The sequence below is a fragment of the Musca autumnalis genome, unplaced genomic scaffold (assembly GCF_047663935.1).
Source record: "Musca autumnalis isolate F117 unplaced genomic scaffold, ASM4766393v1 scaffold_5, whole genome shotgun sequence".
Classification (NCBI taxonomy): Eukaryota; Metazoa; Arthropoda; class Insecta; order Diptera; family Muscidae; genus Musca; species Musca autumnalis.
The window spans coordinates 149,514,857-149,536,505 of record NW_027412088.1 but is presented as its reverse complement, the minus strand read 5'-3'; the positions used below and the strand labels follow the sequence as shown (position 1 = coordinate 149,536,505).

The 21,649-nt window shown below is 37.5% G+C and overlaps 1 protein-coding gene across 1 annotated transcript in view; it reads right to left on the bottom strand.

The window, feature by feature from the left end:
* Nucleotides 1–20,324, bottom strand: part of GrlHz (Gustatory receptor-like Holozoa) — a 56,798-nt gene extending 36,474 nt beyond the window's left edge. The window contains exon 1 of the mRNA XM_073957365.1: nucleotides 20,159–20,324. Coding sequence (XP_073813466.1) covers nucleotides 20,159–20,200 — 42 coding nt within the window. The 5' untranslated portion in view covers nucleotides 20,201–20,324. The remainder of the gene's footprint in view (nucleotides 1–20,158) is intronic.
* Between the last annotated feature and the right edge of the window lie 1,325 nt (nucleotides 20,325–21,649).

Here is a 21,649-nt window from a genome sequence, read left to right as displayed (position 1 = left end):
ACTTCGACACTGGAGATGGTTCATTTTTCTTCGGCCTATTACTTTCCTGGTGCTCAAAAAGCTGCCTGTTGACGCACCTCTGCGAATTTTCACAACATCATCGCCAACTATGACAGATTTTTGGTCGTTCCCCTACAAGGGTTGGAAAGCGATTTATCCGTTAAATAAGTCAGTTATCTAGTCTTTTGTTTATTTTATATTCGCCTACCAATATTTTGTTCGCGATCGTCAGTTCTCCGACCCTTGGTTACTTGGTCGGTATGGTGGAGATCATCTCGTTCTATGGTGATTTCTACAGCCTCAGCTGGGATGACAGGTATTATATCAGGTATCCTCCCAGCAGGAATAGAAATGCAGAGTTGGTATTTTTTCTGAAACATTTCACACTGATCCGAGGCAGTTCCCTGAAGAAATTGTGACTGAGTTCACTGAATTCTTGCCAATTAGCTTTCAAAAAATTAATGAAAGTGATTCGTTCAGAGGTTATAAAGTCGACTAGTTGATCAATGGATATGATTATGAGGAGGGAGAAGAAGTGAGCTCAGTCATGAAGGGAAGTACTACAGGGACGAACACGCCAGTAGAGGGTCCGGCAGATTGCCAAAAGAACACCAGGAGGCCATCGAAAAAACGATCGGCGACAAAATATTGGATCGCATCCTGAGAAGTGGCCCAATAAACATAATTAGCAGCGAGCTCAAGGGGGACTTCCTGTGGTTCTACTTGGGCCCAAAAGCAAAACCGACCGTGAAGTAACCATCCCACGGTGGTCGAAAGCACTGATCTAGCGGCGCGAAATTAATTACTTGCAAACGAATTGAGATACGTCACTGAAATTTGGCACAAACTCAGCTTGTACCTGTGGGTAATAATGGGCCAAATATGAACAATATCGGCTGATGTTTTGGTATAGCCCCATATAACGGTACCTTAAGATTTTCGGTATTTTGAGGATTAAAGCCACAATTTCGTAGCAAATTAACTGTAATTTGGTACTTAGGGTTCCTAGTAGTCACAAAATATTTTCACCAAAAATTATGGAGATAGGTCCACGTTTTGATATAGCCCCCATGTAACCGTACCTCCCAATTTAAGGTATTTTGAATAGCGTGACCACATTTTTAAACCAACTTGGCTGTAATTTTGCATTCCGTGTTCTCAGTGCTAATAAAATCTTCTTACAAAACATTTTCAACGCGGATTTATGTTTCGATGTAGTCCCTTTTATGGTACCTCCGATTCGTTGAATTTTTACTTGTTATCCCATATTTAATAACATATTTAGCTATAATATGGTATTATAGTTTCTCCGGGGGTAGAACTCCTCCTTGCAAACATTTCTCAAGATAGGTCCATATTTTTATTTAGGTCCCATACAAATGCACAGCTAAATTTGTATGAATTTCATGCAAAATCCCTTATTTTAAAAGTGCAGTCATCAAAAGATTTGCAAATATTTGCAGCCCTAATGTGGTTATTCCGTATCCAGAGAGTCCAATTTTATTCCCCAAAAAATAATCGAACCTAAGTTCGGCTAAGTTTACAAGATGAACTCTATGGAACAAGCGCGTACAACCATAAAAACTCTAAAAAATTTAATTTTTTGAAAACTTTTTGCTATATAACTAAGTCTCTCCAGACCCCAAACTAATTTTTATAATTTAAATCACACCCTCTGCTATTAATAAAAAATATATCTTGTCCAGTTTCATTACAAATTTATTTAACACTAGCAGACCCCGGTCCGCGTTGCTGGCCCGTCGTAATGAGTTTTAATGACAACTTTTTATCGACTTTATGCTTGAAAATTAAAAAATAGGTATTTTCTACCTCACTTCTTCGGTCTATTGTCAAACCGAGAAGGATTTTTTGTCTGTAAGCTTTCTTATCTCTTACGGACTTTGTCGGATTTTTTCGCCAAATTAAGCTTTTTAGGATTTATTATCGTCCATGTCTTTATCTTAAAGCGATCTAATTTTAAAGTTTAAAAAGTGGTTAAATCGAATTCTTCCGCTTATTGAGACTTATATGTTTTAGCTTTTCATGGCCGTTGAACCTCACCATTCAAGTAAATTTGTAAATATATAGTTTTTCTTGATCTGGGGCGCAACCACCGTTGTCTCGAAAACTAATTTGCAACCCGATGCACTCATAAGTTTAGCAAATATAGCGATAATAAAATAATAGGCCCCGAAATTCGTCTACAAATATATAGCATTTTGGACCACGGGACATTCCTGAACATTTTCTGAATATTAGGTTCAGTAGTTTTGGAAAAATAATGTTTTGAAAAGAGTGGGCGTGGTCATCAGTTTTCAAGATATAACATATTAAAAAAAGTAGGCCTTGTCCGGCATCTTGGCTCCAAATATGTACCTAGGGTGCACACAACTTCATTGCCTACCAATATGTATGCTGAAACCGATATAATCATACATTTGGCTTATATATAGCGTTTAACAGAAAGGCATGGGGAAGGTACCCCACCTCTTCCGAAATTCATAATATATACATAACAACGGCAAACATTGAGCTTTTGTCGCAAATTTTATGGAAATCCCTTCAGTAGTATTGGAGTTATGACATATTAAAAAACAGACGTGGTCGGGCCTATAGGCCCTAAAGAAGTACCTAGATTGTAGATTAATCCGTAAATTTTTAATCCGATACATGCATAATTTTTGCAAATATAACGTTTTGTAAAAATATCACATAGGGGATGTACCCCGCTCCCTCTGGAATTCAATAAAATATGTAACCTGTTTTCGGGGGGCGTGGTAAACTTTTCTTTCCAAAAAAACCTAAGTTGGGTTATGACAGCATTTGATTTTTATTCATAAAGGTAAGGCGTTTTTTCCAATATGCCCCCTTCAAAATTCAAGAAAATATGCCCGTACATTCCCTGACATTTTCAGGAAAATCGGTTCAGTAGTTTTGTAGGTGTAACATATTTTAAAAAGTGGGTGTGGTCAAGTCATTGGATCCTAAAAAAGTGGGTAAGGTCTTCCGAAATAGATACATTCGTAATTATTGTAAATATAACATTTTTAAAAAAGTAGGGTATAGGGGAAGTACCCCGCCCCTTCCGAAATTCAACTGAATTTGTAGCCTATTTTAAGCGGGGGCCATCCTTGTACATTCCCTGGCAATTTCAGGAAAATCGGTAGTTTTTGTAGAAATGATAAAAATTGAAAATTGAAAAAAGTGGGCGTACATTTTCTTTGCATAAAAAATATCGAAATCGGTCCAGCCGTTCTCAACTGATGCCATGACCAACGAACGACATTTGATTTTTATTTTTAAAGATTTAAAAGTTTAGACAAATCGCGATTTTCGTGAAAATCCCTTCAGTAGTTTTGTAGATATAACCTAATTAGAAAGTGAGCATGGTCGGATCTTAGTCCCAAAATAAGTACGTAAGGTTGGAGACACAATCGCCATTGACTCGTAAATAAATTCCGAAACCGATACATTCGTATTTGTTGCAAATATTGCATTTTTACAAAAATAGGGCATAGGGGAAGTACCCGCCCGATCCGAAAGTCAAAAAATATGTAGCCTATTTTCATCGGGGACCAACCCTGTACATTCGCTAAAAGTTTCAGGAAAATAAATTCAGTAGTTTCATAGATATAACATATTTAAAAAAGTGGGCGTTGTCCAGTCTTAATGCCCCAAATAAGCACGTAAGGTCGGAGACACAATCGCCATTGACTCGGAAATTAATTTTCAAAGCAATACATTTGTAATTGTTGCAAATATTGCATTTTTACAAAAATAGGGCATAGGGGAGGTACCCCGCCCGATCCGAAATTCAACCAAATTCACTCTACGTTCCCTGAAAATTTCAGGAATCTGTTGAGCAGTTTCGTAGATATAACATATTTATAACAGTGGGCGGAAAAGTGGGCGTGGCCAATTTTTCTTTGCATAAAAACCTAAACTGGACTATGACTAACATTTCCACAAAAAATTATTCAAATCGCTCCAGCCGTTTTCAACTGATTCAATTACCAACAAACGACAATTGAGTTTTATATATAAAGATTTAAACAAAAATCAAGTTAATTTTATTGCAACAGTTTTTTAAAATCTGATGCAGCAAAAACTCTTGTATTTGATAGTGAATAACTGAGAGAATATTTACAACAACAAAAATGAAAAAACAAAATCTTTGTCTGCAAAGTGTCTGTAATCGATACAATGGAAAATATTTCGCAATTTTATAGTTCGATTTTTTGACTTTTGCGCCGCTAGATCAGTTGTTTCGACCAGTGTGCATCCCTTGGGAAGGTGGTAAATTAAAGCAGGTGAGGAAGGAGAAAGTACCTCACCTGACTAAAGCGGCAGTCTTCGTAAAAGGTTATGGCTGCAAGTTGGAGACAGAGCGCATGCTCGAAGGAGGAAGGGAGGAGAAAGAAGGAAGGGAGGAGAAAGAAGATGGCACTCTCCTTGTGGTGGGAATTGACGACCTCTCACTAGCCAGTCTCTCAAAGACGAAGGGCAGGGCGTTCTATATCTGCAACGCAGTCACCTTCATGACTGGGAGGGCAAGAGTCGGAGAGGAGGAAGATGCCCAACCACCTAGCCGGGAGAAAAACCTACCGAGCGAAGACACAGAGGGAGACGAACCCATCAGCGCCTCCCAAGAAAACCGTCTACTGGACGACCAATGATTGAGGTCATCCAGATCAACCTCCATCGGAGCGAAACGGCAACTCATGCGCTAATGGAGAAAATGAACAAAGGTAATATACATATACATAGGTCTAATCCAGGAACCTTGGATAGTGAAGAACAAGGTCTATGGATTGAACCATATAAATTATCAACTTTTCTACGCTAGTACAGGTACCCGCCCGAGGACCCGTATTATAGTCCATAAAAATGTATGCTTTCTTTTCTCTCCAGAGTTGTCATCGTCGGACGCCATCGTCGGACGCCATCGTCGGACGCCATCGTCGGACGGCATGGAATGGTAATATATACCTAGCGTCTATATACCTACCTTTCGACTCCCCGACATTACCACCTACGTCGGAATTCCAGCAGCTGGTGAGGAAAATCAAGCAAACAGGTAACGAAGTACTAGTAGGTAGCGATGCTAACTCACACCACATTTCGTGGGCTAGTACTAACACTAACAAAAGGGGTCAAGCCCTTCTAGATTATTTGAATACTAACGACCTAATAACTCTTAACAATAGGAAATAAACCTACTTTTGTTAACAGAATTAGGGAGGAAGTACTAGATATAACAATATGTTCAGAAAACCGAATAAACGAGGTACATGACTGGAGGGTCTCAGATGACCACTCCTTCTCTGACCACAGGTATATTAGGTTCAAAATATCAAGGCCACCGCCAAACCCGATAACATTCCGTAACAAATCCAAAACAAACTGGACCAAGTTCGGAGTTAAATTAAGGTACAGACTAGGGCAAGGAGAAGATGAGAAATGCCTAAGTAAAGAGGACATTGACAGTAAAGTCAACAAATTAGCCGAAGCTCTGGTAAAGTCTTTCGAGGATAGCTGTCCCCTACGAGAAACGAAGTCTGCCTACGAAAAACCCTGGATGACAGGGGAAATTCGTAACAAAGGCAAAGAGGTCCGTAGACTTTACAATAGGGCAAAACGAAAAAAATTAGCTGTATTCTGGGACAACTACAAATCAAAACTAAAACAATACAACAAACTGACAAGGAACGCCAAACGCAACTCCTGGAAACTTTTCTGCGAACAGGTAGATAGCGTAAACGACGTATCAAAAATTAAAAAGTTTCTATCCAAAACCCATACACAAGCCGAGCTAATGGTTGATGAAATGGGAAGGAAGATGGAAACAAGCAAGGAAAATGTCCACACATCAGAAGAAGTACCAAAAATAGACAGCTCTATGGTTAAGCAAGCCATAATGAGCTTCTCACCAAACAAAGCAGCAGGACCTGACCAGATTTCCCGGCCTAACTTTAAAGGGAAGTGGACTACATTTCATCCAAGCTGGTCAGAATTTTCAACGCGTGCTTAAAATTTGCGTATATATAGCCTGGCAGGAGGCACGGGTGGTTTTTATACCCAAACCAGGTAAAGCAAGTTACGCAGTACCAAAATCTTATCGCCCGATAAGTTTAACATCTTTTTTACTCAAGACAATGGAACGGACAGTCGATACCATGATCAAGAGCAAAATCCCCAACGACATGTTGAAATATAAACAACATGCATACGTGAAAGGTAGATCAGTGGAAACCGCATTACATGAGGTAGTACACCACATAGAGAGGACCTTCGAAATGAAGATGTACACACTCGCAGTTTGCATCGACATAGAAGGTGCTTTCAACAACGTCAGCACGGAAACGCTGATCCACTCCTAAGACGAATTTCGTGTAGACAGAACGCTGAGGAACTGGATAGACGACATGCTAAGGAACAGATGGATAAGCTGCGCGCTACATGACGTAACAAGAAGAGACAAAGTAGGGCAGGGAACGTCACAGGGGGGGATACTAAGGTCCTTAACCAAGGAAGGATTTGAACCAGTCTGTTATGCAGACGACGTTATAATACTTCTAAGGGGAAAGAATCCAAATCTACTTTGCAGGAGAGCCGAAGAGGCTCTAAATATAGCTTACAACTGGGCTAGACCAAGACGTCTTAATGTTAACCCGGAAAAAACAGAGTTATGTCTTTTCATTAGGAAAACAAAATTGGGCTCCGTCGAGGAACCAGTTTTCCTGAATAAGACATTAACTATATCTCCAACAGTTAAATATCTGGGGGTAATTCTAGATAAGAATCTCAAATGGAATGACCATATTCAGGAAAGGGCTGCCAAAGCACACAGATGTTGGTCAACTTGTAGAAGGGCTATAGGCTCAAAATGGGGTTTTAATCCTAGAATGATACACTGGCTATACAGAAGCGTAATAAGACCGATTCTTACTTACGCATCTGTTGTATGATAGACAACTATGGACAAAAAGTACAATTTGGAAACATTGCAAAGAGTCCAAAGAATGTGCTGCCTAGGCGATGAGGACTACACCAACTAGGGCTTTAGAGACAATTCTATTTGTCCACCCGATGATTTGTCCAGGTAAGGTATGAAGCAGCCATCGCGGCTATAAGACTGAAAGCGATGAGCGAGTGGATCGAAAGAGATCACCAAACATACCACCAATGCATACTACGGTTCACAACGGGTGAATCTATAAATCAAATAGTATCGGACCGGATACCAGAATCAAGTGAAGTAGCTCTGTGTGAAGTTCTAATACCGGACAGAGATATGTGGATCGATGGAACCCTTGCACAGATTCCCGCTGGAAGCTGCGGGTTTACGGACGGGGCTGTGTTAGGGGGGAGAACGGGACTGGGTCTTTATATCGTAGACACGGAAACGAGGATCTCCCTTCGTCTGCCGGATCATAACACGATCCTCCAGGCCGAAATCCGAGCGATCGCAGAATGTCTGAACTGGTTTAAAACAAATACAAGGCCACTCACAGTTAACATCCTTACGGATAGTAAAGCAGCAATTAGAGCTATAACAAGTAAGGCAACAATATCGAAAACTGTCTTAGAGTGTAAAAATTCAATTAACGACTATTCCCATTATGGCTCGGTAAAGATTATATGGGTAGCAGGACACATAGGGACTACGGGAAACGAAGTAGCAAACTCCTTAGCAAAACAAGCCAGGGAGCTACCTACAGTAAGTCTAGACAATGCCAAACCTTTAAAGGCGGCGGGTATAGAACTAAAAGCTTGGGCAAAGAATGCTCATGTATCCCTATGGAATAACCAGGAAAAGGAAAAACTACAAAAATCCTATGGGGAAACCCAGACCAGGACAAAACAAGTGACCTCCTAGTGATGAGTAAAAAGGATATCAGTAGACTGATCGGTGTCCTCACAGGGCATCTAGGACTACAAGCGCATCTGCACAGGATAGGCTGTGCAGAGAATAGTGAATGCAGGGCATGTGGCGAGGACAACGAAACGTTGGAACACTATCTCTGCCACTGCCAGGCTTTCACAAACTTGAGAACTCAACTAATGGGAAACGACATAATTACAGGACTCGACCATATCAAGGACATCGGGTTCAAAATCTTGAGGGACTGCGTCAATGGGACGGAACTCCTAAACTAACAAAAACAACTTCCAGGACACATAAAATTAGAGCGCACAACAGGCCTCTTCTGGCTTAAGTGTATGTCCTTTCTTTTTAAGGACATGTGGTGATCTTGAATCACCCCTCTTGTAACGTGACAATATGTTCACGTACTTAATACAACAACTATTACCAAGAAAACGCCCCTACATACATCGCTTCGACAACACTTGTCTACCTGACACTAGTGGCATCACAGGTCACACACTGCTAAATTTAACTCCAGTGTATTTTTGCAACCATCGTAATTTATACTTAGGGCGAATAATTCTCATTCGCTTCATACTCATAGTTATTAAAGTATTTCAGTTTTGGAGGCAAATGCTGAGCTGGCTACTGCAGGGAGTTAGCTACACGGGTTGGAACTAAATATTGTTCTAAATCCGCCAACGTACACTTTGGTGTTACCGAGTTGGGAATACTTTTTGGAAGCTACCCATCAAATTGTGGTAGCTAATAAATTGCACTAGACCTTCGGGTTTTTCAGTTCTACAGGGCCTTCGGGTCATCTGTTCAATTCGGCACTGGACCTTCGGGTTTTCAGTTCTACAGGGCCTTCGGGTCATCTGTCCCATTCGGCACTGGACCTTCGGGTTTTTCAGTTCTACAGGGCTTTCGGGTCATCTGTTCCATTCGGCACTGGACCTTCGGGGTTTCCAATTCTACAGGGCTTCCGAGTCATCTGTTCTATTCGGCACTGGACCTTCGGGTTTTTAGTTCTGCAGGGCCTTCGGGTCATCTATTCCACTGTTTGAGTAATAGTAGTAGACTGTAGAAACTAGACCGTAATCCTAGACTAACACCCGAGCGACGAATTTATCGCGTCAATATACGAACGCCGTGCATATCGTCTTCCCGAACATCGATACCCGAGCATCAACACCCGAGCCCTGTTCCCGAACATCAACCGCCGAACGCCGAACCCATCGTGTTCCCGAACATCAACAGCCGAACATATCTTCTTCCCGATCATCTGCAGCCGAACACCGAATACATCGTATTCCCGATCATCTGCAGCCGAACACCAAATACATCGTCTTCCTGATCATCTGCAGCCGAACACCGAATTCATCGTCTCCCGATCATATGCAGCCGAAAACCGAATACATCGTATTCCCGATCATCTGCAGCAGAACACCGAATTCATCATCTTCCCGATCATCTGCAGCCGAACACCGAATTCATCGTCTCCCGATCATCTGCAGCCGAAAACCGAATACAGCGTCTTCCCGATCATCTGCAGCCGAACACCGAATTCGACGTCTTTTCGATCATCTGCAGCCGAACACCGAATACATCGTCTTCCCGATCATCTACAGCCGAACACCGAATACATCATTCACACCCGAACACAAACAACACCATTTTCCACGAAGAATAACCCGCTAATTTAACACGAGCTCCTCAACTGCCAAACCCCAGCGAGTCTGCATAATACTTACGCAAACTATTAATCCAAATATATACCCATTGAATTCATTCTTATCGCATTTAAACACCAGTAGATTGTAAATTAGTATTTAATCAATAAATCCCCGATTTAGCCCCCAGGAAAGGGAGAATACTAGTCTTTTCGTTTCGTAAGGTTTAGTGGGTCCTTATGGAGACCGTGGACGCGACTGAAGTTACCCCAGCCGACGAGAAAACCACGTTACACTCTTCTCAACCTAACCTAACCTAACCAATCTTTTGATCGCGATCGTCAGTTCTCCGACCCTTGGCTCACCTTGGTCGGTATGTTGGATATCATCTCGTTCCATGGTTATTTCTACAGCCTCAGCTGGGATGACAGGTCTTATATCAGGTATCCTCCCAGCAGGAATAGAAATGCAGAGTTGATATTTTTTCTGAAACATTTCACACTGATCCGAGGCAGTTCCCTGAAGAAATTGTGACTGAGTTCACTGAATTCTTGCCAATTAGCTTTCAAAAAATTAATGAAAGTGATTCGTTCAGAGGTTATAAAGTCGACTAGCCGATCAATGGATATGATTATGAGGAGGTGATCCGATCCAATCGACATGACCGGTTGCCACGAGATGACGTGGATAAAATGCGGGAATCATCACCGCGAATCACCACCCATAATCTGTGTGGTGCTTCCTCTTTCACCGTGCTAAATGTGAAGTCATCAATCTGTTGAACCAAAGTTCGTGATGAGTATTGAAGTTCCTTAGTACCAGACGGTTATTCTCTTCTAAAAGAAAACTATTGTTGGGAAGATAAAACGGGGCACATCTATTCAGCGGCGTTATGTACACTATGGCGACCAAAAAAACGACAAAGTTTTTTTTGAAACGCCTACCCCTACATTTTTATACCCTCCACCATAATATGGAGGGTATAATTAAATTTGTCATTCCGTTTGTAACACATCGAAATATTCATCGGAGACGCTATAAAGTATATATATATTCTTGATCAGGGTAAAATTCTAAATCGATATAGCCATGTCCGTCTGTCCGTTCGTCCGTCTGTTGAAATCAAGATACAGCTTGCAATTTTTAAGATAGAGCTTTGTAATTTTGTACAGAAGTTTCTATTACTCCTAGGATGTTAGGTACTGCAAATGGGCTATATCGGTCCACGTTTTGATTTAGCCCACGTAGAACTGTACCACCCGATTTATGGTATTTTGAAGATTTTAGCCTCATTATCACACAAAAATTTGGTACTTAGTCTTCGTTGGGGCTATACAACTTTTCCCCAGAAACTTGTCGGTATAGGTCCACGGCTTCATATAGTCCCCATAGAACGGTACCTTCCTATTTCCGGTATTTTGAAGGTTTTAGCCTCATTATCACACCAAAATGGCTGAAATGTGGTACTTAGACTTCGTTCCCCAGAAATTTGTCGGTATAGATCCACGCCTTCATATAGCCCCCATAGAACGGTACGTCCCCATATTCGGTATTTTGAAGGTTGTGGCCACAATAATCCACTGAAATGGATGAAATTTAGTATTTAGTCTTCGTTGGGGTATACAACTTTCCCCGACAGCAACCCACCGAATTGGCAGAAATTTGGTATTTAGTCTTTTTTTTGAAGTAAAATCCTTTCTGACTGAAATTCGTCGATATAGGTCAACGTTTCGATATAGCCCCCATAGAACGGTACCTCCTGATTTTCTTATTCAGAAGGTTGTGACGTCAATATCCAACCGAAAGACTGAAATTTGTTATTTAGTCCTCCATGTGGTTATAAAATATTCCAGAGGAGAATTATCAGTATAGGTCCGCGGGTTCCTATATCCCCTATAGAAGCGAACCTCTTAACGCCGTTCTTACTTGTTGCATTTTATCTGGTGCCACCAGAGGGATCTTTGTTATAATTTGTATGGGGCCAAAGGTGCATTTTCAAAAGAATTCTTTAAAAGCCGCATTAATGGTACAATCGATGATAATTTTTTACCTGCTCATTCTTGTGGCTATAAAAAGAATCCTACAAAAATCCGGAAAAATTGTACTGTTGTAAAAGAGACCGCGAACACAATCTGCCGCAAAAAAATTAAAATTCAATTAGTTTCAATTAATTAAAAAAAATCATACTGATCCGACAAGAGTACTAAGATGCCAAACTAAAACATTTTTTTAGAATTCGAATTTTTTTATTAGAATTCGAACTGTACTGTGCGAACTGCACTTTGATGCACATGCATAAATCAACTCAGAATGTGATGCTATGTAGATCGTCAAAAGTAGCCATGCACAAAGACCTCTTACCACAGTGTGGTGATCAGCGTGACCGTTGTGCCACTAAAGTATCAATTTTGACACTTTTTTTTCGGCATTGATACTTCTGTGCCACTTTTTTATTTCGATACCAAATGTGCCACTTTTTGAAATTTTGTGATACTTTTTCATACCTAATTTGTAATTCTAATTTGTAATTCAAACTCTACTTAAATCACAAGGTGCAGTAGAAAAGGAGTCGAACTACACGATTTTGAATTAGGGAGTTGAGGTAACATGCGGCAATATTTTATTAGTTTGTTTTTAAGTGATATTTGCGTATGTAAAAACCAGTTTTTTGGTTGGTAGGAATGAACGAAATTGCTTGGTAATGGTAGTCAGACAGTTTGATCCTCATAACAACTACACTCAAGACCCTTCTTATCAGGTGAAGGTATCTACATTATATACCGTTTAGAGTATGCTTGCTTTAGCAACTCCTGTGGATTTTAGTTGTCATTTTCATACAATATATGTCAAATAAATCGAGATAATGCCCTTAATCATCGTATAAGTGTAAAGTCTAATCCAAGTTTCAGAGTGCTATAACCTTCCATGTAGTCATTTTGTAGAAATTTCTACGGATAATGCATTTAGTATAATTAGAAAAATAGTTGAGTGGATTCTTTATTTGAAGGAAAATTCATTATTATTTTTAGGTTAGTCCCGGTCCACACAAAGAGTAATTTCACTGAAATTTTGACAAATGTGAAAAAAGAAAAATAAAACGGACTGTTAGTTTCATTACGAATATTGCAAATAAGCTAAATTTACAAACACATGAAACCGTGTACACTTGAAATTATGTGTTTTTCCTAATATTTTTTTAATTTTAGTGTATTTTTTAACTTATTGTATATTACTACTTATATTCGAACTGTTTCTGTTAAGCTTCTTTATTGCTTTCCGTTTTTAATAATAAGAAAAGTGTGTGCCACTTTTTGAAATACTTGTGCCACTTTTTTCCTGGAATGATACTTTTTGTGATACTTTTTGAAATATTCCAGCGGTCACGCTGTTGGTGATGTAGGGTATAAACATTAAGTCAACTTCTTGGAAGCTGGAATTTTTAAGAATATTTTCAAATATTGTTATACACTAATGTCGATCCTATGAGCACGTACCTTATAAATTTATGAGGCTGAAATTATTACAATATGTATGTGTATATTAGGGTTAAGACTTTTTTATAATTTCGTATCCTGTATCATATTTTGATGAGTTTATTTTAAAATTATTTTTAGTTTGTTAAGGCCTGCGTACATATGCTGCTCTGCCTGATTGCCTTGCTTTCCTGCTTCATTTCTGACATAATAAAAATAAAAGAATAAAGAAGGCCGAGGAAATTTCGAACTGGGTTGCCCTTTTCTTTTTTATTCTTTTATCAGAAGTAAGCAAGGTAAGCAGGCAAGGCAGCTTATGTACGCAGGCCTTTAGTTATTTTAGTCATTAGTAGGCAGAAGGTCATTTATTTGTGCAAAGGAAATAATTTTTTGAGAAATAATATTTCAATGGAATAAACGTTTTTTTAATCATTAATAGGCAATAGTTCATTCATTTTCGCTACAGGAAATCATTCTTAAGAAAAAACTCAATAAGAAATAACCCTAGTGCATATATACACGTATTTATCCATGTACATAGATGCATTTGTATATGATATACTATGTTTATCCATGTGTATGCGCAGCTGCATACCTTGTGGATAGATTTGAGTTCTTAAGTTAAAAGTTAATGGGTCTCATGCATAAAAACGAGTAAAAGCGATGAGTTGAGTCAAGAAAGCAATTGCTCGTAAGTTGAGTTAGATCGAACAGCAACAGCTTTTGCTCAATTTCGTATGCATAAAAATGAGTTCAAACCAATTGCAATTACTTGAGTAAATTGAGATCAAACCTCTAATTGTTATTGAAGTACAAACAAGTCGTCAAGTGGATGTAAAGTAGAAGTAGAAGCAAATAATAATAAAATAGAAACTGACGATATATCTAATTTTTTAGTACAAAAATGAAAGATTTTGGGTTTGATTTGTGGTTTTTTTTTTAATTTTTATGTGAGTACAATCAATAACTCCAATTGCAAATGGAAAGCAATAATTTGCCTGCCATTTCCTTTGACAGTCTTTTATTTGATCTGCATCTTTCGCGAATTTTATCCATTCGCTTGCTTTGGTAGATATAAGTTTTGCAACTTCCGCAATTGTTCGCGACACAGTTGATTGATGGACCCCAATATCTGTGGCTGTACCATTTTGGAATCCAGGATCTGCACAGAATCTTAAATAGAGTCGAATTTTATCAATGTTGCTGAGGGCACCACCACGTCTTTCTTCTGACTCCTCAAAAAAATAATTCGCTAACCGGCAAATGATACTACCATCAAATCTATGTATTTATCATTTTATTATTAGTTATATAAAAAATAATAATTAAGATTACAAACCTGTATAATTTGTTATCCTCACTTGCTAAATTTGTCTTACGCTTTTGATAACATTTTTTATTTATTTGTGGTACAAAATATTCAGCCATGATTCCTTTTTAGTGCACGCGAGTTAACTAAAAGGCATGCTCCACAAAATTTAAGCAAGAGCTCACAAAAGTAAGCAAAACCTTGTTTTTATGCATATGAAAATGAGAACAATCTCATCTAACTTCAACTGCTAAGTTCAAACTGAGCAAGAAGAGATCAAACGTGAGCAGTGAGTAAAAGCAAATACATCAAATTTTATTATGCATACGACAAGCACCTTTTACTCAAAAAATCGAGTTCGAGCTCATGCTCACGTTTTATGCATGAGACCCAATGTTCCAACGAATAACACGTATAAGCATTTTTGAAAATGCCACAAAGTATGCAATGAATACAACAATTTTAGTTGCTAACATTTCAATAGTACTATGATGGGCATTTTAATGTACAGCTGTTGTTGCAACATACACAAGGAGTAAATAAGTTTGTATTAGGATAGATTGAACATTTTGAGAGACAAATTCCAATTTAAACTTTAGAAATTTAAAGAGGTAAAGTGAAGTTTTGAATAGTAAACAATGTCATATATTACATTGTGCAACAAAATTCAATTTTTTTTCAAAATGATGCGAAAAACCGAGTAGGCTATGAAAGTAGAGCTAAAAATATCAGACACGTGTATCGGCATTTTTAAAGTTTACATCGGAAAGTAACCAAAGTAGGTGGGGCAAGTTCCAGTTTTTTTTTCGAAATATTCAAGTTAAGTTATCTTGGAATCCTTGCATTTTAGGTATATAGTGTCTTTGGCAACTTAACTGAGGAGGAATATTTTTGTTAAAAATTTTAACCTTCATGCAGTTCATCAAAGGGGTCTTTTTGGTCCTTTTTTTCGAAAGTCTTTCAAAAACTCCTTTAAAATGTGATCATATTAAATCCAAATGTTCTACAAAATTGTTATAAAATCTTACTATAGGTCTCAGAATGCACCACATCTGTAAATCTTATCTAATCGCCAGGAATCTCTAAAAATGAAAAACACGTTTTAGGGTTAAAGTCGAACTTCATCTGAGTTTATTCAAAACTGTCCCATAAATAGACAGCGGAATCCTATGCAAATGCATATATGGTTAGGATGGTCGTAGAGAAAATCTGTTTTGACAGAAGCTCGTTTTATCATAAAATAAAACGAATTAGGCCCAGAAAATTTGCATACATATTTGCATAAAATTAGTGTATGCAAAACCATATGCAAGGGTTTGTGAATATCCTACCTGAATATCCTGATTTTCGATATTTTGAAGGTTGTGGTTGTGGTTACACATTTCTCTATTTTAGTGACTTGTCTGAAGAGAACTTTAAACAAAACAAGTAAAAAAGCGTTAAGTTCGGCCGGGCCGAACTTTTCATACCCTCCACCATAAAATATTCTGAACTAAAATGGAATAATTAGTTTTCATTCCTGCCCCTAACTTTAAGTGAGTACGTGAAAATGTCAGATAATGTACATAAAATGTTTCATTCGGTAGGCCCTTTTTTATGGTGCTTATATCTAACTATGTATGTTGACAATTTTGGTGGGCTAGAAATTGGGAGGTACCGTTATATACGGGTTATAATAAAACATGGACCTATGTTGACAGTTTTTGATGGGAGCCTTTAATGTCAAATAACTCCTAATTCGGTTAAAAATTGTAGATAGAATCCTCAAAATACCGAAAATCGGTAGATAACGTGGGAACTTCAAATGTCATTAACAGCTAGTTCGGAGGTATGTGGGCTATACGAAAATATGAACTTAAATGAACAATTTTTGTTGGCTTCTAAATTTCAAATTACAGAAAATTCATCCAAAGAATAAAGCTAAGGTACAGAAAATCGGGAGGTTTGTTTTGGGGCTATACCATAACATGGACCTACGTTCGGTTAAACATTTTAAGTAAAATCCTCAAAGTACCGAAAATAGGGAAGTATCGTTATATTGGGGCAAAGTTGATGTGTGGTGACCACTACAACCTTCAAATGTCAAATTACAGTTAGTTCGGTTAAAAATTTTAGCTAAAATTGCCAATTACTGAAAATTGGGAGGTACCGTTATATGGGAGCTATATCCGAACATGGACCTATGTTGACAATTTTTTATGGAGAGGTGTTGTGGCCACTAAGAACTTCAAATGTCAAATTACTGCTAGTTCGGTTTAATATTGTAGTTAAAATCATCAAATTACTGAAAATCGGGAGGTACTTTTATATGGGAGCTTTATCAATACATCGACCTTTCTTGACAATTTTTGATGGAGAGGTGTGGTGACCACTAAGAATTTCAAATGTCAAATGTTCAAATTACAGATAATTCTGTTAAAACTTGTAGGTAAAATTCTCAAAATATCGAAGATCCGTTATATGGGGATACCGAAATCCGTTATACCGATGTACCGTTATATGGGGCTATACTAAAACATGGACCTACGTTCATAATTACTTCGAATATAAGTTTTTTGGTCACTAAGAACCCTAAATATCAAATTAAAGCTATTTCGGTCTAGAAAGGTGAATTTAAACGTCAAAATACCTGAAATCGGGCGGTAACGTATGGGGGCTATTCCAAAACATGGACCTATGTCCACTAGTTATATAAGTTTATTGACATTAAAGAACCCTAAATGTCAATTTATAGCTAAATCGGTCTGTAAATGTAACTAAAAACGTCAAAATGCCATAAATCAGGGGTACCGTTATATGGGGGCTATACCAAAACGTGGAGCTATGTCCACAACTTTTGTTATATAAGTTTATTTACACTTAAGAACCCTAAATGTCAATTTATAGCTAAATCGGTCTGAAAATGTAGCTAAAAACGGCAAAACACCGTAAATCGGGGGGTACCGTTATATGGGGGCTATACCAAAACGTGGACCTATGTCCACAACTTTTTTTATATAAGTTTATTGACACTTAAGAACCCTAACTGTCAAATTTTAGCTACATCGGTCTGAAAATGTAGCTAAAAGCGTCAAAATACCGTAAATCGGGGGATACCGTTATATGGGGGCTATACCAAAACGTGGACCTATGTCCACAACTTTTGTTATATAAGTTTTTTGACACTTAAGAACCCTAAATGTCAAATTATAGCTAAATCGGTCTAAAAATGTAGCTAGAAACGTCAAAATACCGTAAATCGGGGGGTACCGTTATATGGGGGCTATACCAAAACGTGGACCGATATAGCCCATCATCGAACTTGACCTGCCTGCAAACAAAAGACGCATTTGCCCAAAATTTCAGCGTCCTATCTCCATTTTTGTGGATGCTAGAGTGATTACCACAGACGGACGGACGTGCACAGATCGACTCAGAATTTTACCCTGATCAAGAATATATATACTTTATAGGGTCGCAAATGAGTATTTCAATGCGTTACAAACGGAAAAACAAACTTAATATACCCTTCATACTATGGTGGAGGGTATAAAAATTGTACACACAAAAATTTTTGTGCCTATTATTTAAGTATATGTTGCATAAGAAAATATATAAAATGCATATGTCATATGTTTCGATTGCAATTTAATCAGAAGCCAAAAATATGCCCAGTCCCAAAATTTGACATGAACCGGACCATAAATAGGGCTGGCATAAAATGCCGCTGTCTACCCATAAAACATAATTTTAGAGAGATGCCGTCAAAGGCAGAAATATTCTTCGTCAAATTACACTGTGTGTCACCAAAGAAATGAAATGTCAATTTACATTGTATATCATGAAAATATCAGTATCAATTTTGCTGAAAAAAAAAACATGAAAATATTTCTCAATTTCTTGATGAAAAATTTTTCCTTCTTTTTTCGGTCGGGTCTAGGTGAAAAGTGCCAAAAAAAGAAAAATTCTACACAAAATTTCATTACTATTTTCTTAAGAAAATTAGATTACAATTTTGTATATTTTTGGTTGAAATTATTTGCTTTCATTTTGGACTCTTAATTTTACATAAATCCATGCTGGATCAAAATCTAACAAAATCCTTCACTTTTTGGGGATATTGTTAAAAATTAAATGTTCCAAATCAAATTTCACTATGAGTCTCGGAATAAAAGAAATCTGTAACCATAACATATAACATTCTTAACAGTCCCTATTTTTTACATAGGGTTTAGGGCCATATTTTACATTTTTTATCCAGATTGTCGTTGTGATTGACATAAATATATTATTGATGGTTTTTCATTCTGAATTCACACATAAGATGTTGTGCGCTCCATTTAAATTTTTTTTTTAATATTTGTGGTGAATATAACTCGAAAAAAGAAGGAACAAATTTTCATCAAAAAAAATGAGAAATATTTTCATGTTTTTTTTCAGCAAAATTGATACTGATTTTTTCATGATATACAATGTAAATAGACATTCTAATTCTTTAGTGGCCTACAGTGAAATTTGAAGGAGAATATTTTTGTATTTGACGACATCTCTCTAAAGTTAAGTTTCGCGGGACAATTTTGAATAAACTCAGATGAAGTCCGTCTTTTACCCTAAAATGTGTTTTTCATTTTTAGAGATTCCTGGCGTTTAGATAAGATTTACAGATTTGGTGTATTCCGAGACCTACAGTAAAATTTAATGGCGAACAATTTTGTAGAATATTTGTATTTGATATGATTACATTTAATTGAGTTTTTGAAAGATTTTCGAAAAAAGGACCGAATAGAATTCTTTGGTGAACTGCATGAGGGTTCAAATTTTTAACCACATCCTCATCAGTAATGTTGCCAAAGACACTATATACCTAAAATGCAAAGATTGCAAGTTTACTTAACTCGAATATTTCGAAAAAAACTAGAAATGGGCGGAACTTACACCCTCGCCCCTACTTTGGTTACTTTCCGATGTAAACTTTAAAAGCGCCGATACACGTGTCTCATATTTTTAGCTCTACTTTCATAATGTATATGGTTTTTCCCATCATTTTGAAAAAAATATTGAATTTTGTTGCACAGTGTAAATAGTTTCGCCAAATAGACAGAAGAACGAAATCACAAACATCTACATCTACCATAGAAGCGCATAGATCGCAGCAGAAGCATAACCACCATCATCAATGTTAAACAAAAATCCCATGAGGAAAGAGAGACTTTAGCAATTTCGTTTTACTTTTCGAATTGTTGTAGATTGAATGGAAAATCCAATATAATCAACTTATATATCAATGTTTTTGTTGTAGGTAGCTTCTTGAAGATGGTAGCTGTCGAAGAAATAAAAGTAGAGTTGCTTCATGGATATTCATGCACCTTTATTACCATTTGCACCATATTTTTTTGTTCTCCTGAACTCTTGCCAAAGTATATAGTGCTGTTGTAAGAAAATTTAAAGCTTCTGCAATTGGCAATAAAAATCTATTGTGTTTGCTATTCTCAATCTTGAGTCAAGTCAAACTATTTGATGGTGTAAGTTTTTTCTTGGTGTTTGTTTTCATGGTGTTTGATGTATAAGTGAGATGATTCGGATTTATTTGGAAAAGAAATGAAATTTGAAAATTCATTCCGAACATGTGTGGATAATTTTGAATGTTACCAAGAACAAAGTCGCCTTTAAATTTGAAAAAAATATTTTTTGTTATAAACAATTCCAATATCTCTGACATGCAGCTCGATAACTCATTGCTATTTCTATTATGCAAATAAAATATCCTTAAAGTATTACACTTCACCAACCTTGTCTGTTAAAACCCGATTCCTTTCCAGTCACCTTGCTTGCAATTGAAGGCTTTAACATTCACCTTTAACAATGCTGCAGCAACCTTGTCTGATTCACATTTCATTTTAATTTGGATTTTTCAACTTTCCTCAATATTTTTCAATGTTACCAACAAGAGCAATAACAACAGCAGCAAGAACATCTCCACCATTCTTATTTCAGCTCCTTTACAAAGATTAACAACTTTCCATATAAAAATATCGAGTGGCCTACAGAAAGCAGCAACTACCGTTTGCCCGCCAAACGTTTAAGAGCTCTCAATAAAGACTACTCGCCGCACAAATGGACGGAACTTGAAGTGCCATTACCAGCTTTTCTCTGTTCTGTTGTTTTTCATCGAGCTACCGAACACACACATATACAGATAGCGAAGAAGGCTGGTAAAAATTTGTGTAACTGATTGCCCAAGTATGTATTGATGTTTCCGTTTGTGGACACCAGTATAAAGCTGGGTACACATTGTCAGTTTTGAATGACGTTTGCTGGCTAGTGTGGCCGTTCATTTTTGTCATTCATCATGCAACTACAAAATATTTTGTGGTTGCTGGACGGTTGGACAGTTATCGATAATTGCAAAAAATCGACATTCAAAACTGACAATGTGTACTGCACTTAAGTGAGCCTTTGTTAAGCATAATTGCTACTTTAGTCAGCTGTGTCCTTTAACTAAAATTAATATAGATCCTTAAAAAGTATTGGTTTTTATTGTCTTTAAATTAACCGACATTTGTGAAAGTAGATTGGACGTATGGGGAAGTTAGGAAAATGAGAGTTCGTTTATCAACAAAGGTTTTATAGTAAAGGAAATTGTTCGCACATAGGCATACGCTTACCATGGACTTTTAAAATAAATCTGGAGGATAGCAACACAATTATTTGGTTCGGACCTCACAAACGGTACAATGCAGACACTCTCTAATATCACAGAGACCAGTAAGTCTATTCTGTACAAAGACGTATAGAAACAAAGACAGGATCAAATGTATTTTCCAAAAACATGTGATAATAATTCCCAGTTTTGGTTATAGATGGCTAAACAATTTATTGGAATAGATAATACCAAATTTCATATGGAAAGTTTAATACGCCAAATGAAGACCAAATGCCAAATTTCAGCCATTTCGGTGGATTATTGTGGCCACAACCTTCAAAATACCGAAAATCGGGAGGTACCGTTCTATGGGGGCTATATAAAGACGTGGACCTATACCAACAAATTTCTGGGAGAAAGTTTTGAACTCCCAACGAAAAATAAGTACCAAATTTCAGCTATTTCGGTCTGATAATGAGGCTAAAACCTTCAAAATACCGAAAATCGGGTGGTACCGTTCTATGCGGCATATAGGGTTACTCTACAATCAGTAGCAACGCGTAGCGCACGAGAAAGGTATCAGGAGAAAAGGAGAGAGGAGAAACGTCTTTTCCGCAGGAAAAAGAGAGAAATAGAAAGGCGGGAGTGTGAAAAAACCGAGATGTACAGGAGCCAGAATGAAGTCCGAATGTTCTACCAAAG